The 15,023-nt window shown below is 49.6% G+C and overlaps 1 protein-coding gene across 4 annotated transcripts; it reads right to left on the reverse strand.

The window, feature by feature from the left end:
* Positions 1 to 498: 498 nt before the first annotated feature.
* Positions 499 to 13,453, reverse strand: slc39a6 (solute carrier family 39 member 6). Of its 4 annotated transcripts, none has more exons than XM_080010288.1 (12): positions 13,323 to 13,453; positions 11,930 to 12,128; positions 11,004 to 11,478; positions 10,509 to 10,665; positions 9,888 to 9,980; positions 9,590 to 9,759; positions 8,221 to 8,409; positions 5,821 to 5,905; positions 3,943 to 4,329; positions 3,776 to 3,856; positions 3,507 to 3,697; positions 499 to 1,626 (listed from the first exon to the last, which is right to left on the reverse strand). In XM_080010288.1, the coding sequence occupies exons 2-12, from the start codon at positions 12,115 to 12,117 to the stop codon at positions 1,474 to 1,476; spliced, it is 2,169 nt and encodes a 722-aa protein (XP_079866414.1). In that variant the 5' UTR covers positions 12,118 to 12,128; positions 13,323 to 13,453; the 3' UTR covers positions 499 to 1,473. The 4 variants fall into 4 exon arrangements, with proteins under 4 accessions (XP_079866414.1, XP_079866416.1, XP_079866415.1 ...); XM_080010290.1 differs by lacking the exon at positions 13,323 to 13,453 and adding an exon at positions 12,999 to 13,116 and having other exon boundaries at positions 11,930 to 12,125; XM_080010289.1 differs by lacking the exon at positions 13,323 to 13,453 and adding an exon at positions 12,863 to 13,110 and having other exon boundaries at positions 11,930 to 12,125.
* Between the last annotated feature and the right edge of the window lie 1,570 nt (positions 13,454 to 15,023).

The raw sequence follows: 15,023 nt of genomic DNA on the forward strand, positions 1-15,023 counted from the left end.
AACGTTTTATGTCACATGAGGCTTCACCTTGTGCTTGTCACTGCCCCGCCCTGCCCCGCCTCACCGAGAGGGGCGGAGCTACAGAGGCCCAGGGACGCACTTTAAATACACAATAGATTTAGCACGTTGTTTTGGGTGCTGAGGACGGCGTCGCCCCCCTGCAGGCGCCTACGTCTGTGGAAAGGAAGTGACGCGTATGAAACCTCCGCCCGAGTTGTGGAGGAAGCCGCTTTAAACTTTCAGCCGTGGACGGTGACGTTTGAGGAGCGGAACCAACTGGGTGATGACGCGGCTTCCCTTCAAGTTGGAACCGCACGTTGAGGAGCAGCATCGAACCGCAAAGAAAGAAAACAGCAGCTACGCTCACACCTCCAGCTCTATGATGTCATCACCAGCTGCTGTGACACAAACAAGCAGCTTTCATGGCAATGAGCAAGGCAGCTACTGTGCTGCTCGGAGACACAAGAGGCAACCAGCAACTTCTGACTCAAACTTTTATTGGGTGTTGGAATGTGGCAGCGAACACAGGACGTCACGTGAAACTCAAAGTCAACATCCGCACCAAGGAAACATTTAACCCAACCCACATTTAACATTCATTTGCCAAAAATAAAAGTAGGAAACTTCCAAATGGCGCGGGATTTAAACTGTAACAGACTTCGAGCACCGTTCATGAATTTAAAAAACACAAGTTCAAGTTTCAAGGAGAATTGTGGGAAGGTCGTGTGACGTGGAGGTCGAGTAAAAACAAAACCAGCACAAATTGTTTTTTAAATGAAAGCAAATCCCCTCAGGTCCAAGAAAACACCCCCACGTCCCTGGGGGCAACCAGCAGGGGGGCTGCAGCAACCCCCCTGCAGCGCTGCACCTCCAGCCTCCTGTTTCAGATGTTTCGTCTGAACATCACATCATGCACGAGGATCCCCTGGGAGTTGGGATCCAGGCCCCTGCGGCGTTCCAGGCCCCTGCGGGGTTCCAGGCCCCTGGGGTCTAGAAGTTCAACTAAACACATTAAAACATTGCGTCCCTTGAAAAAACAAGACTACTCATAAAACTTTCTCAGATCACGGTTCTGAAGAATTTTCTGCTGAAAAGCGGACCTTGCTCAGACGCCATGGCAAAAGTATTATAGTACTATTCTAGTACTTCTCTAGTACTACCGTAGTACAACTGGACATAGTGAAGTTATACAGTACTTTACTACTACTGTAGTACTTCTATAGTACTACCGGACATAGTGAAGTAATACAGTACATTATTCGTACTGTCATACTACTACTACTGTGCTAGTGTAGTACTACAGTACAGTATAAGTACTATAGTACTACTGGAACCTGTTAGTAGAACTAGCTCCAGAGCAGAGCAGGCGGCCTGTAAAGAACTAAACTCCTGGAGACACAGCGACTGAGGGGCGAGATTCAGGAAGTGTAGGATCCAGGAGCCAGAACCAGAGCCAGGAGCCAGGGTCCCGGTTCAGGAACCGAGGTCCAGCTGGATCTTGTGCTCGAACAGCGCGATGAGCAGCATGATGCTGAAGCCCAGCAGGATGCCTGCGTTCTGAAGCAGGAAAAAGCCACAGTGGCTAAAGCCGTGGTCCCCAGCGTCGTTGTGCAGCATCTCTGGAACCTGCGGACCGGATAGGGAATCAGACCAAGGTCACACTCTTCAGACACAACCAGACGGACCTCGGATCCACGAGCCCCTGGGGGCCCCCGTCCGCGGCAGCAGATCACTTTTAGAATAACAACAGTGAACCGTGGTTAAGGATTATAAAATAAACTGTACTGGACCAGTGGTGGCACTTAGCATCTCCCAGACTCATAATGGTACAACCCAGGGCAGGGCCCATTACAGGAGGGAAATCTTAAGGTGGCGGGGCCCCATCAATACCGTTGATTGGTTTACATTCATTGACAGCCAATTTACCTAATCAATAAATGTATACTCATATAGTCAGATTAGGCCCCAAGCATGTGGTGGCCCTAGGAAATGTGTATTCCATCTTAAATGGGACCTATTATTGCGCTCACACACACACACACACACACACACACACACACACACACACACACACACACACACACACACACACACACACACACACACACACACACACACACACACACACACACACACACACACACACACACACACACACAGTGGCCAAAGTGTCAAATAATGAAGTAAACTAACAACAAAGGAATCGCTGTGAACAACACACTAAGGCTTCCCACCGCTCTGGACGCTCCCTTTCCAGAGGTTTTTTCTACTCTGCACAAGCTGACGTCAGCTGGTCAGATTTCCATATATGGGCATCTGATCCATTCCATCTTTATCCGATACGCATCACTATTTCTCTCCTGAAATTTCAGAAACACATTTTAGTGCACTGATGTGGTGAAATAAAACTGAACCCAGAGTAAAGCTCAAAGCCCATTGGCTCAGAACCAGAGCCTTGGCCGCTGATCCTCAAACAAAGCTACCGCCAGTGAAACAGTCTGTTCTGGAACAGTCTGGGTTTAGAGGCCAGTCACCATGGCTCCAATCCATAATCTGAGTGGTATGAACAGGAAAAGGAACAGGATCCTCTGTAACTGACAAGGTCGTTTGAGTCCAAACGCACAGCAGTGCTGAGCGACAGTCTGACCTTCGCGTATCAGAATCAGAATCAGAAATACATCAATAATCCCAGGGGGAAATTACTTCCAGGGGGAAATTACTGCAAAGAGGTTTTTATGAAAACCCACCCAAAAAAGAGCAGATTTTTCCAGGTAGAGCTTGAATTCAGGTCATTTAGCAACACATTTCGCTGCATAGGACCTGCGGACATGGAACACACGTCTCTAACCTGTTCTCCAAATCAAAATGTCACTTAGGCATTTTCCAACACACAGGTTTCACATCTTCTGCTCTATTCCCTCACTGCGTGGAGGCATCCAGTCAGGAGCCTCATCCCGGTCTGGTCACGGAGTCACTACGACTGGTGAACAGCTCTTTAAAGGGGCTGATGGTCGGTGTCCCACACTTAAATATTATGTTACAGAATAACCTTCCGGATTACCACTTTAAATCACCGCGTGCTAACGCTCTTTGTTCAGTTGCTTGAGTCAGGCGGCAGCCGCCGGGGGGGGCTCCAGAGGAAACGTCACGATCTCCACGGAGCAGCAGCTCGTGGCAGCTTTTAAAGACGCCATCTGATCCTGAAGCTTGAAGCTGCTCAGTTCTTATATCTGGAGCCAGACAAACAGCTGCTGCTGTCAGCACAAAATGAGTCGACACTTTGACAAACTGATCCTTTTTACGTTGCTATAGATCCCTGAAGTCCAAATGAACACATTGGCTGTGAGAGGAAGAAGAGCAGGATGAGGCGGTCCGCCCCGCTCCGCTCACCTACTCTACTACGATTCCAATCAGTGACTTCCACTTTCACAAGCAGTCGTTTTTTTTCGGTACTATATCTCGAATTTTACTTTCAAGTACTTCTCCCCCTACCACGGGAAACTCACCATGTCCACCAGGGCCACGTACATGAAGAGGCCGGCCGTCAGCGCGAAGATCCACATCGAGATGTTCTCGGCATAATGTCCGATTACAATGCCGGTAATCATGCCCAGGTAGGCCATCATGGCCGACAGCACGTTGTACAGGATGGCCTGCCGCACGGTCATGCCGGCCTTCAGCAGAACGGCAAAGTCACCTGGGGAAATCAAGCCCAGTGCGTCAGTATGTACTGTGGACTACGTGGGTACGGCGTTAGTACTGCTAGAGGACGTACCCAGCTCGTGGGGAAGCTCGTGGCAGAACACCGCCACCGACGTGCTCAGGCCGCTGGACAGGCCCTCAGTGAACGCGGCTCCTGGTGGAACACGAGTGGTTATGGAAGGACTGAGGCAAGACAGAGCTTGGACCCACGAACCCAGCCCTGGTGCACGTCCGTCTCACCGATGGCCAGTCCGTCGCTGAAGTTGTGCAGCCCGTCTCCCATGATGACCATCCAGGCGAGCGCCGCCACGCCCGCCTGCTGGAAGTGCTGCTGGGAGTAGGAGTGAGAGTGCGAGTGCGGGTGGTGGTTCTGAGAGTGGTGGTGGTGCAGGATGTGGTGGTAGTCGTGGTGGTGGTGGTGCATGCGATCCGCCTGGCCCACCGTGTCATGGAAGTGGGAGTGGCACTTGTTATGGCAGTCCTCACTCGTGTACGGGGCGCCGGCGGGCCGGGCGTGGCCCGACGACGGCGACAGGACGGACAACTGGGGAGCCAGCATCAGCTGCTCCTCCTCCGCCAGGACGCCGGAAGCTTCTCCCAGAGCGCCAGAGCCGTTGGCCTCCACCTCTGAGGGAAGAGAGCACGTTGGGGAGGCAACGTCAGGAAATAAACATCACACCCTGAAAGGAAAGTTATAGGCTGGAGCACAAGGAGCACGATGACCCTGAACCTGCTGTTGGATCTAAATGATTTGAGGGAGTCAACTCTGAGAAGCAGAGCTTAGGTCACACACACACACACACACACACACACACACACACACACACACACACACACACACACACACACACACACACACACACACACACACACACACACACACACACACACACACACACACACACACACACACACTATGGTCGTCTGCTCCATCCCATCCGCTGTGCGTTGCTCCAAACAAAACCATTTAAAATAGTGTGTTGTTTTCATTGTAGATGTATTTATTTATTTTATTTTTTCCGACATTTACATGAAACAAAAAATCCCCGGGCGGGGCTGTCTCCAACAAGCTTGGAGCAGGACAATGAAAGTCTGAAATAACTTTTAAATGACATCTTGTAGATCTAATATGAGTGAAGATTTAGAAACTGGATTCATTATTTCTCCCCTTAAATTTGCTCAGAAACAGATTATAGTGTACTGATGAGGGGAAATATGTGAAAGTTACGGAGTTAATACAACGAAACCCGGAAGTCATGCTCAAACCCCATTGGCTGACAGAACTCGGGGCTTCGGGAGGGTGGCTCCTCGCACAAAGAAAAGCCCGTTTTGGAACAAGAGGGTTATAGAGGCATGTTAGAATGGCTGCAATGCATAATCTGAGGGGTATTTTCAGCAACAAACTTCAAAGACATGTTTTGAGGACCTTAGTAGCCTATATAACAGTTTTTGTAGTTATATAGCAATATAACTACAAAATTATCCATAAAAGAGGAGCGTAATGGGTCCCCTTTAAATAGAAAATCAGATCCTGAAAACAAATGAATCCATCCTGCGGTGTGCTGAACAGCTTCTAAACACCGTCAGCTCTACAACTACATTTTACACCAACATTTAACTGGACGACCTTGTGAACGTCAGTGTGACGCGGCGGGCTGCCCAAGAAACCACCTGATGACTCAAACTGCATCCTGATCACACCATCCTAGGCTCCCTGAAGCCTGCAGATGCTTGTTCCATTTGGAAGACGAGGGCACGTGCAACATTTTAATGGCACAGTCTGACAAAATGTCAATGATTCAGTCCTGTGTTCCACAACGGAAGATTAAACTACCGGTTAAAGTCGTGCACCGGGGAAAGACGTTCTTTGAGTCTGAGAGCAGACTGAAGTCGAACGTTTATTAACGTTAGGGTTGTCTGTCCAAATTGTACGTCCGTGGGTCCCCAGAGACACACCCACCCAGTGTGAAGTAGATCAGATCACAGTTGTGGAGAGTCTCAAAGACAGACACAGACAGACAGACAGACAGACAGACATGCCACCCTTCATAGAGAGATGAATGGAGTTAACATCCAGACACAAACATCCACGACATTGAAACATCGAATGTCCTCCACCTTCACTGGGCTTGAGATGGTTCTCCTCCAGATCAGGGACATTCCCCAGGTCCTCCTTGTCACGTTGTTCCTGCTTCTTCTGGTTCTGTGTGGAGGGAAGACAGCAGCTCACTTAAGGCTAATACATTTTACACCAAAATTAGTGGGTATACCGAGCGTTTTTTTTTTTTTTTTTTTTAAAGACTAAAAATAGGCGACTGACGCCTTCTTCATCGCCAGGAGAAATGCCGTTCTTTTTCTCTTCCAGATCCCCATGGAGCGATCTCCACACCAAAACATCTCACAGTCGTCTTCTTCTTCTCACTGATTTGGGGTTCTAAATAAGATATGAAACGATAAAATAATACACGGATATTCCTGTCTACTTGGGCGGCAAAGTCCAGAACTTCAATGTGCGTCGCATCACGCCGGTAGAGGGACGAAAATGAGTGGAAAAATGACCCGAGGCTGAAACCCGGGTGTTACTTTTCCCACTGATGACACATGCCGGACGTTAGCGGGTGTTATCACATTTTTGGCGCAGTGGAAGAGAGCTATGTAACCTAAAGACGCACTGAAACTATTTAAAATAAAAACAGATTATAAAGTAAAACAGATTATACCTCAGACGGAGCAGTTCTACCGGCTAAATGAACCGTGAGCACTTTTCCAAGGTTTTCCAGCACCAGGATATTTTGTTGTGAAACGTGACCTGTCTCATTTTCAGGAACACATAACATTTCTCACAAAAGGTGATATAATTGAAATGAACAACATTCTGTCCAATTTCACCACGCTCTCATCATTTACTTCGTCTTCTTCTCTGGGATGATCCCGTTAGTGGTGGCCACAGCAGATCATCTGCCTCCAACACCTCGTGTTCTCTGCATCTTCCTCCCTGACACCACCCGCCTGCATGTCCTCCCTCAGCACCTCCATCAAGCTTCTCTTTGGCTTCCTCTTTTCCTCTTGCCTGGCAGCTCCACCCTCAGCCTCCTCCTCCCAATGTAACTCTCATCTCTCCTCCACACGTGTCCAAACCATCTCAATCTGGCCTCTCTCACTTTTCCACCAAACTGTCCAACCTGAGCTGTGCCTCTAATGTCCTCATTCTTCATCCTGTCCATCCTTGTCCCTCCTCAACATCCTCAACTCTGCCACCTCCACTTCATCCACCTGCCTTTTAGTCGGTGCCACCGCCTCTAAACCGTACAACATGGCTGCTCTCACTACCGTCCTGTACACCTTCCCCTTCACTCTGGCTGGAACCCTTCTGTCACACATCACTCCGGACACTCTTCTCCACCCACTCCACCTTGCCTGCACTCTCTTCTCCACCCACTCCACCTTGCCTGCACTCTCTTCTCCACCCACTCCACCCTGCCTGCAGTCTCTTCTTCACCTCTCTCCTGTACTCCCGCTGCTTTGGACGGTCGAGCCAAAGTACTTGAACTCATCCGCCTTCTCCACCTCCACTCCTTGCATTCTCAGCTCTCATCATTTACTTACCATTTCTTATCTACTTCTGTTCAAAGGCATAACTTAAATGTCAAGCGCATCTCTAACCATGAAAAGGCTTGATTCAAAATGAAGGCTGTTTAAAACGTTGTTGACTTTGTACGGAGCCCGGTGCTGGGAAAAGCAACACCTCTGTGAGACCAAAGCAGAGAAGGAGTCCAGGGACTGTACAAGGCTCTGTCAACAGCACACGACACCAACCGCACATGACACCAACAACAACACACGACACCAACAACAACACACGCCACCAACCGCACACGACACCAACCGCACACGACACCAACAACAACAACGACACCAACAACAACAACGACACATGACACCAACAGCACATGAAACCAACAACACATGACACCAACAACACATGACACCAACAACAACACATGACACCAACAACAACACATGACACCAACAACAACACATGACACCAACAACACATACTGCCACTTTGTCGCTCTGGGCAACTGTCCATGCCAGGTGGTGCACAAAAAACCTGAGACTTAAAATAAACAAACAAACAAACAAACAATAAAATAAAAATTGTGGATGAAAAGATAAGAGAATAAAAGATTGACCATCACTGAAGTAACAGCCTCCACGGAGTATTTTTGTGGATATATTTGTGCGGCTGTTTCAGTTGAAATCAATGGAGAGCAGAAGCAGCAGCAACTATAGAAGATTCTGGTTAAAGTGAGTCAGTGCATGGAGTCTTGTAAAAGACTTGATATGGTTGTAAACTCCATCAAGCACCTAAAAACGGTGTTAAAAGTTTGACCACCTCAGAATAGGACACAGGTCAGTTGTGAAGCTTAGATGAAGAAGCAGCTAGATGGATTCAAACGACAGTAAGGACTCGGCTCCAGGGGATCTGTGGTGAACAGATGAAGACGGGGCTCTCACCTTCCTCTTGTCCTTGTAGATCTTCCCCAAGGTCAGGAAGTGTTCGATCAGGAACATGAAGTAGACACCGGCCAGCGCCGTGAGGCCCTTCCACACCCCGTCCAGGTCATCTGAGCTCCAGTCGTCCACGTGGTGTCCTGCCATCTCAATCCCAGAATCCTCAGGGTGGTGATGGTGGTGAGACTGAGACTGGTGGAAAATGAGACAGGGGCTGTTTTTTTTACTGAAGACAGCCTACGTCAGCTACTAGACCTACACCCGAATCACCAACTGGTGCTATATCCTCCACTCACTCAGCTCCTGGGAACATTACACCTTTCTAAAAGTGGTATTCGATGGAGGTCGTACGCCTAAGCAGGGTAATAGGTTGGGGTGGTAGACATAACTGGGGCATCGAGCGGACCTACGCGGAGCATCTAGACCTACGCAGGGTATCGGCTGGAGGTGGTAGACCTATGTGGGGTATGGGGTGTGGTTGGTAGATTCTGTAAAAAAAAAAAAAAAAAAAAAGAAAAGGGGATGGTGGGTGTTTGTCTTCATTTTATATCAGGGTTCCGGGTCAGACAAAGAGCAATACATCAAATGTACCAGATCAAATGTACCTCTGACCAGATCAATGCGCTCGGTGCACAAGAGGGCGTCTCTTAACATGCAGGTTACACGTAGATTACACATGACCTTCCACCTACAGTGGCCGTGGTAGTGTAAACAGGAAGCAGATAGTCTACTCTGCGCTTTGCAGACAATACCCTAGTGGGAAGAAGAGCGATGGAGGAAAGTATGACCAGAGATGTCTGAGGCAAGTAAGACTAGAGATGTCGTTGCTTGGACCGACGACGAGGTGGAACAGTTACTGAAAGCAAATACCGCAATATATCAGAGCAGTAGCGGAGCATTGTCCATGGATGATGGGGAAGGTGCACCCACCCAAGGAGGACGTAGCCTCAGTCAACAAAACAACATGAGGCCTGCTTTGGGCCTCATGTTGTGGGGGACCTACGTGGGGTATCTGGTGGACCTACGTGGTGTATCTAGACCTACACAGTGTATCATGTCGGGGTGGTAGACCTATGTGGGCTATCGGTGGCGGTGGTAGACCTATGTGGCAGGTGGTAAAACTTTGTAGGGTATCAGTTGGGGGTGGTAGACCCACGTAGGGTATCAGTTGGGGTGGTAGAACTACATGGGGTATCAGGTTGGTGTGGTAGACCTACATGGGGCATCAGTTGGGGGTGGTAGAACTCCGTGGGGTATCAGTCGGGGGTGGTAGAACTACATGGGGCATCAGTCGGGGGTGGTAGAACTACGTGGGGTATCAGTTGGGGGTGGTAGAACTACATGGAGTATCAGGTGGGTGTGGTAGACCTACATGGGGTATCAGGTGGAGGAAGGCGTCTCCGCTCAGAGTACCGACCGCCAGTGCCACCAGGAAGCTGAGCAGGAACTTGAAGAAGACCTTGTTCATCAGCGGGATCAGGACCACGCCCAGCAGCGACAGCAGGCTGATCACAGTGATGGAGACCAAGCCCCCCACCCACGCTGCAACACACAACCACACCCACTCAAGCATACCACCTGATTCTGTATTCCATATTACGATCTGTAATGTCAGGGTGGGGTCGTTCCAACAGAGACCGTATTAGGTGGAGGCTTTAAGTTTGTCTTACCTGTTGCTATGTTTCTACTGCTCTCCGCATCATTGTGGTCTTCATGATTGTGGTTGCCATGGTGACTGTGGCTGTGGTTACGATGCTTACCGCCTGGAAAATTAAAAACTCAACAACTCAACAAAAATACCGGCAGAGCGCCTTTATGAAACAGCTGATCCTGGTGCCTTGCTAAGCAGGCATTTCACCAAGTTGTCAGAGAACAGACTCATATTCAAGAAAACTTCCCAGAACTTGATCACATGTCTCTCTCTCGTAGTATCGTTGTTGAAAGGCATGCTGGGATGTCTGCGTCTACCCAGCTGGTAAAGCAAGCCACCAACCTGACGTCACTTCAGGAGTTCTGGTCTTTACCTGAAGCTCAGTTTGAAGAGAACCTCTTCAAGGCAGATCAACGGACAGAATACCAAACTCCACCATGCTAGTGACCTGACAGGTCCTGGTGACTTGTTACTAGGAAGCTAACGGTGCTGCCTGGCCAACAATCTAATGAGTTTGTAATTACCCAGAACACAGAAAAGGGAGGAGTCATGCTCAACAGCTTATCACTGAGCCGTAACCACACTCAACTTCAATGCCGCGGGGCTTCCACAGAATAATCAGACAGCCGTCGGCCCTCACCTGGCATTCCCGGCGGGGTGAGGTCCGCGTGCAGGATGCAGGACTTGGAGGTGATCTGTTCAAGGAGGGCGGGGCACAGGTAGCTGAAGTCTCCCGGCGTGAGGGCCGTCTCGTTGGAAATGCCGTGGGAGGAGAGCATGGCAGAGGCGTCCAGACACTGTGGCGGAGGAAGGGAGACAAGATTCTGTTGAGTCAGGATCCGTTAGGAGGGTGGAGGAGGCGGAGCAGCAGGATTCAGAGACGAAGATATTAACAGTTGCAGTTGAGGAATCTGATTGGACGAGAGACATTTCATGAGCCAATACAGAACAAGAGCACTGGGAGGTTTGACTCCATCTCACATGTTACTGTCGGTAGATGCTCAGTGGTAGTGCCTGGTAGTAAACTATGGTATACAGCATGGTTGTTACACTCCACAGAAGGACACATTTATTTTTGTGGGCAGAGATTTGCATCCAGGCTTCCACTAAGATGAAAAGCCTGTCACACCAGTACCTCTGTCATATTCCAAGTCCAGGTGCCATCTTCAGCCGGCAGTTGCACTAGGGTCGTGGCCACCGCCGCACCTACGCCCCCTGAAGCCATGGGATCTGGCTCTGGGCGAACTGTGCCGTTGGCCGGCTCAGGTGACGCGTCCCTCCGCCTGCGACTCTCCAGCGCGGCCTGAGTGTGGCGGTCTGAGGACGGAAGCGTAGCGCTCGGCTCCTGGGGGCCGTGCGCCGGGGGGGGGTCCCGGCCGGGGAACTGCCGGGTCTCCTGGAGCCGGACGTGGGCCGGTTTGGCGTGGTGTGCATGGCCTTCGTCGTGGCGATGAGGGTGTGTATGGTGGTGATGGTGACTGTGGTTGGGCACACCGACCCCTGCAGGTTGTTGGTGGTGCTGCACCGTGACGGTCCTGATGCGATCCAGACCCACGGTCTGCAGCAGGAGCTTCAGACCGCCAAGGGAGATGCTTCCATTTTCTCCATATCTGTTGGAGTATGTTTATTAATATTATCAAAGCAGATGTTATTCAGACATGGAGGTGTCACTACCAAGCAGCAGCAGCATACCGTGGTATAAGTGATGTACCGTGGTATTAGTGATCTGCCGTGGAATTAGTGATCTGCCGTGGAATTAGTGATCCTGTTATTATTAATCTTACGTGGTATTATTGATCTGCCGTGGAATTATTGATCTGCCGTGGAATTATTGATCTACTGTGGTATTATTAATATACAGTGGTATTATTGATACCTAACAAGTGGCTTCTAATCAGGAGGCAAAGTTGTATTAAGCCTAAACAATGCGACAGTGGCTGTTAGTGGTGCTTTTGCAGTCTGTTTCTGGATTAAAAGATTAATAAATATGCAACACGCTCCTCCGGCTCCACCACTGAGAACTTCCTATGATAATATTAATAGTTATAATGATTTACAGACCTGTTGAACAGCTTCTCCAGGTGCTGCTTGCGGATCCTCTCAGCTCGCTCTGCGTCCACCACGGCAGATCGCAGCTCGGCCCCGGTGCCGCGTCCGGGCTCCAGCGTGGAGGACAGGCACTCTGCGGAGCCCCCGCCGCGGGGCAGAGCCAGGACCAGCAGGCACAGCAGCAGCCTCCAGGCAGCCATCAGTCCTCCTGCTGAGAACACAGGGAATGAGGGCCAACCGTCCTCCATGCAGAGTGAAACAACAGTCGTCTTTTTGTGAAAACGTTAACGTTTCACAACACCTGTTTCCATCCAAACTGAAGGGGAATGTGATGTAGCTGTGTTTCCATCAGTTGAGTCCATGAGCATTCAACTGAAATTCAAGATTGTTTTTATTTTTTCTTCGAATATCCAATACCTATAAATGTTTTGTTTTTTTTAATAATAGCTATAAGGAGTCAAGTGATATAGCTGGTATTCCTTTGTCCAAGACTTTTAATAATATTAATAATTATGATAATAATCACCCCCGGGAGGAAAGTAATACAGCAGCTGAAGTTGACTAAACAGTGCAAATAAAAGGAATGTTCAATGTAAATAGAAGTTAGAGGAGTAGCAGCATGCTAACTAGCAAGACTACTGCGCGCAGCTCAACTAAACGACAGATAAGACAGATCTGAGTCTGATGACAATTAAAAAAACATAGAAGAAAATTGGCAATAAACTGAAAACGAACTAAACCTAAATAACTAAACCTGAGTCGAAGTGTAACATTATTCTACAGTACACACACACACATAATACTACTAATACTACCAATATGACGGTATTAATAATACGGTACTAATCATGAGAACTAATAACCGGCTACGACTACCGTTGATCCTATAGCACTAATGCTCGTTAAAAGAATGAGGATAAAAGCACTGGTTGTAATAAAACATACATTTATAATAAGAGTCGTCAACTGAGTGAGTCTCAACTGCTCCACTTCACCGCACTTCGCTCGGACAAACCGCGGGGCCCGCGCCGCACATGGCGGCTCGGGCCCCGGGCGGCTCGCCGTTAGGAAGCCGCCGCACCTCTTTCAAGGTTCTCCGGTTGTATTCATCAACAGCAACACACGCACCGGGCGGCGGAGGGAGGCGCGGCGGCCACACGCACCGGGCGGCGGCGGCCACACGCACCGGGCGGCGGCGGCGGCAACGCGGAACAACAACACACGCACCGGGCTGCGGGCCGTGTGCAGCCCGCCCGGCGTGCACCCCGCTCTGCAGGGCCGTGTGCACCGGGGAGGAATCGCCCGGATCACCGGAAACAGCTCACTCCGGACGGGGCGGACGGAGGAGAAGCTCCGCCGCCCAGACGCCTGGTGCGCGGATGCACTTATTTCAGAAGGGACTCACTGTTGACGTGGCCGTTCGGTTCCCAGCGGCTCCGTTCCTTCGCGGTTCTCTGGCTGATGGACGTTCACGGCTAATGCTAAACGGCGCCTCGTCTGGGGACAGGGTTGCCAGGTTTTGCTCCAAACTCCGCCCCAAAGCCCGGAAAAGCTGTACCTTTTTTTTTGTCGCCAATTCAACTGAGGAAAACGAATGTCTAGTCCGCTTTCTTGGCCAAGTATTACATTTACATATGCATTTATTATATGCCTGTCATTATATCATACGAGGGATGTACTGATAGTTGCTCAGTTGGATCTTATATTAACTTGGGTAAATTGGCCAGATCTGTGCGCTTTTACGCCAGTTGACGACACAATACGGCAGCACTAGTAGTTCTCGTGGGTGTAAACAAAGTGTTTTTAACGAGGAGGAACACGGCGCCTAAAGCAGCAACACGCCCCCGACGGAAGAACGAGGCTTCACCGGGGGAGCGACCTGGAAGGAACGAGTGAGGTGAAGGTTGTTCGTTGATCTGGGGATGGATGACGGGGCCACACTCACACAACACTGGGCGGCGCTCATGCACCTCGACGCCATTCGCCATTCAACGGCAATAAAAAGAAGAGAGAACTTTGTTTTATCGTGCCGCCAATATGTTTTTTAGTCCCTCATTTGAACGTGTTCGTGTTGTATTTTTGTCTGTCTTCAAAAAAAAAAAAACCCAATTCCAAACGAATGGATATACGATGATGAAACGTGATGACACGTAGGGCAGGAATGACGTCGACACTCGTCACTTAGACACAAGCCGCCGAGTGAAGGGCGCTCAACAGCTTTTACGACAGGTTGGCCGTAAAGTGGACAGATCCAGGGGCAGTGCCGTATTATCTTTCGTCGGGTTGACGTTAACCAGCAGGTTGCGAGATGACCGTCGCCCGGTCAACGTGCATCACATAATGTACAACACAACGACAACAATTACAATGTGTTACGCATGAGAGGATCTGTGAGGGAAGTAAAAGGCAAACCGGCCCCTCCTCGCAAAGTAGTTAAATCTGGCAGGAAAACCACGAACCTGGCAACCCACGGCGCAGACTACATGTCTGTCTGTCTGTCTCTGTCTGTCTGTCTGTCTACGTATCTATTCATGATGCAAACCAACGTTTTAAAAAGAACCTGAGGTGAGAAATGGAGAAGCTGTGCAACATCTGTGTAATCACTCAACAGGAAGTTGGGTCAAGGCCCCGGAGGTTCTCTGCATGTGGTCTGGTGTCATGGACGTCAGCGTTTCGGAGCCAGTGACCACAGGGTGTCTGCTCCAGGAAGGGTGGAGGCTGAGGCTGGAGGGCGGAGGCTGGAGGAGGGTGTGAGGGGATCAGCTTGTGAAAACACCTTCTGTTTGTGCTGCCGCTGGAAGCTTTAAACACCTTCCACACACAGCCGCAAAGAAAAGAGTCAAATGACATTCAAATGTTTTTTCCTCTTCTAATATATAACAATGATAACAATTATAATAACAATAAATACAGCTGCGGGCAGCAATACAGGGGGTCACGTTTAGTCCTGTTAGGTGTGCATTACAGTTTTCGGGGTTCTGCGAAACTCAGCACAAGTTACAAAAGTTACAAACACTGTGGACTAACGTCTGGAGCGTCACCGGCCACTCACCTCGCCACGTGCTGCTCCTCTGCTGTTCAGCTGAAATATCCCTGGAGAACGGGT

The sequence above is a fragment of the Zeus faber genome, assembly GCF_960531495.2.
Source record: "Zeus faber genome assembly, chromosome: 12".
Taxonomy (NCBI): Eukaryota; Metazoa; Chordata; class Actinopteri; order Zeiformes; family Zeidae; genus Zeus; species Zeus faber.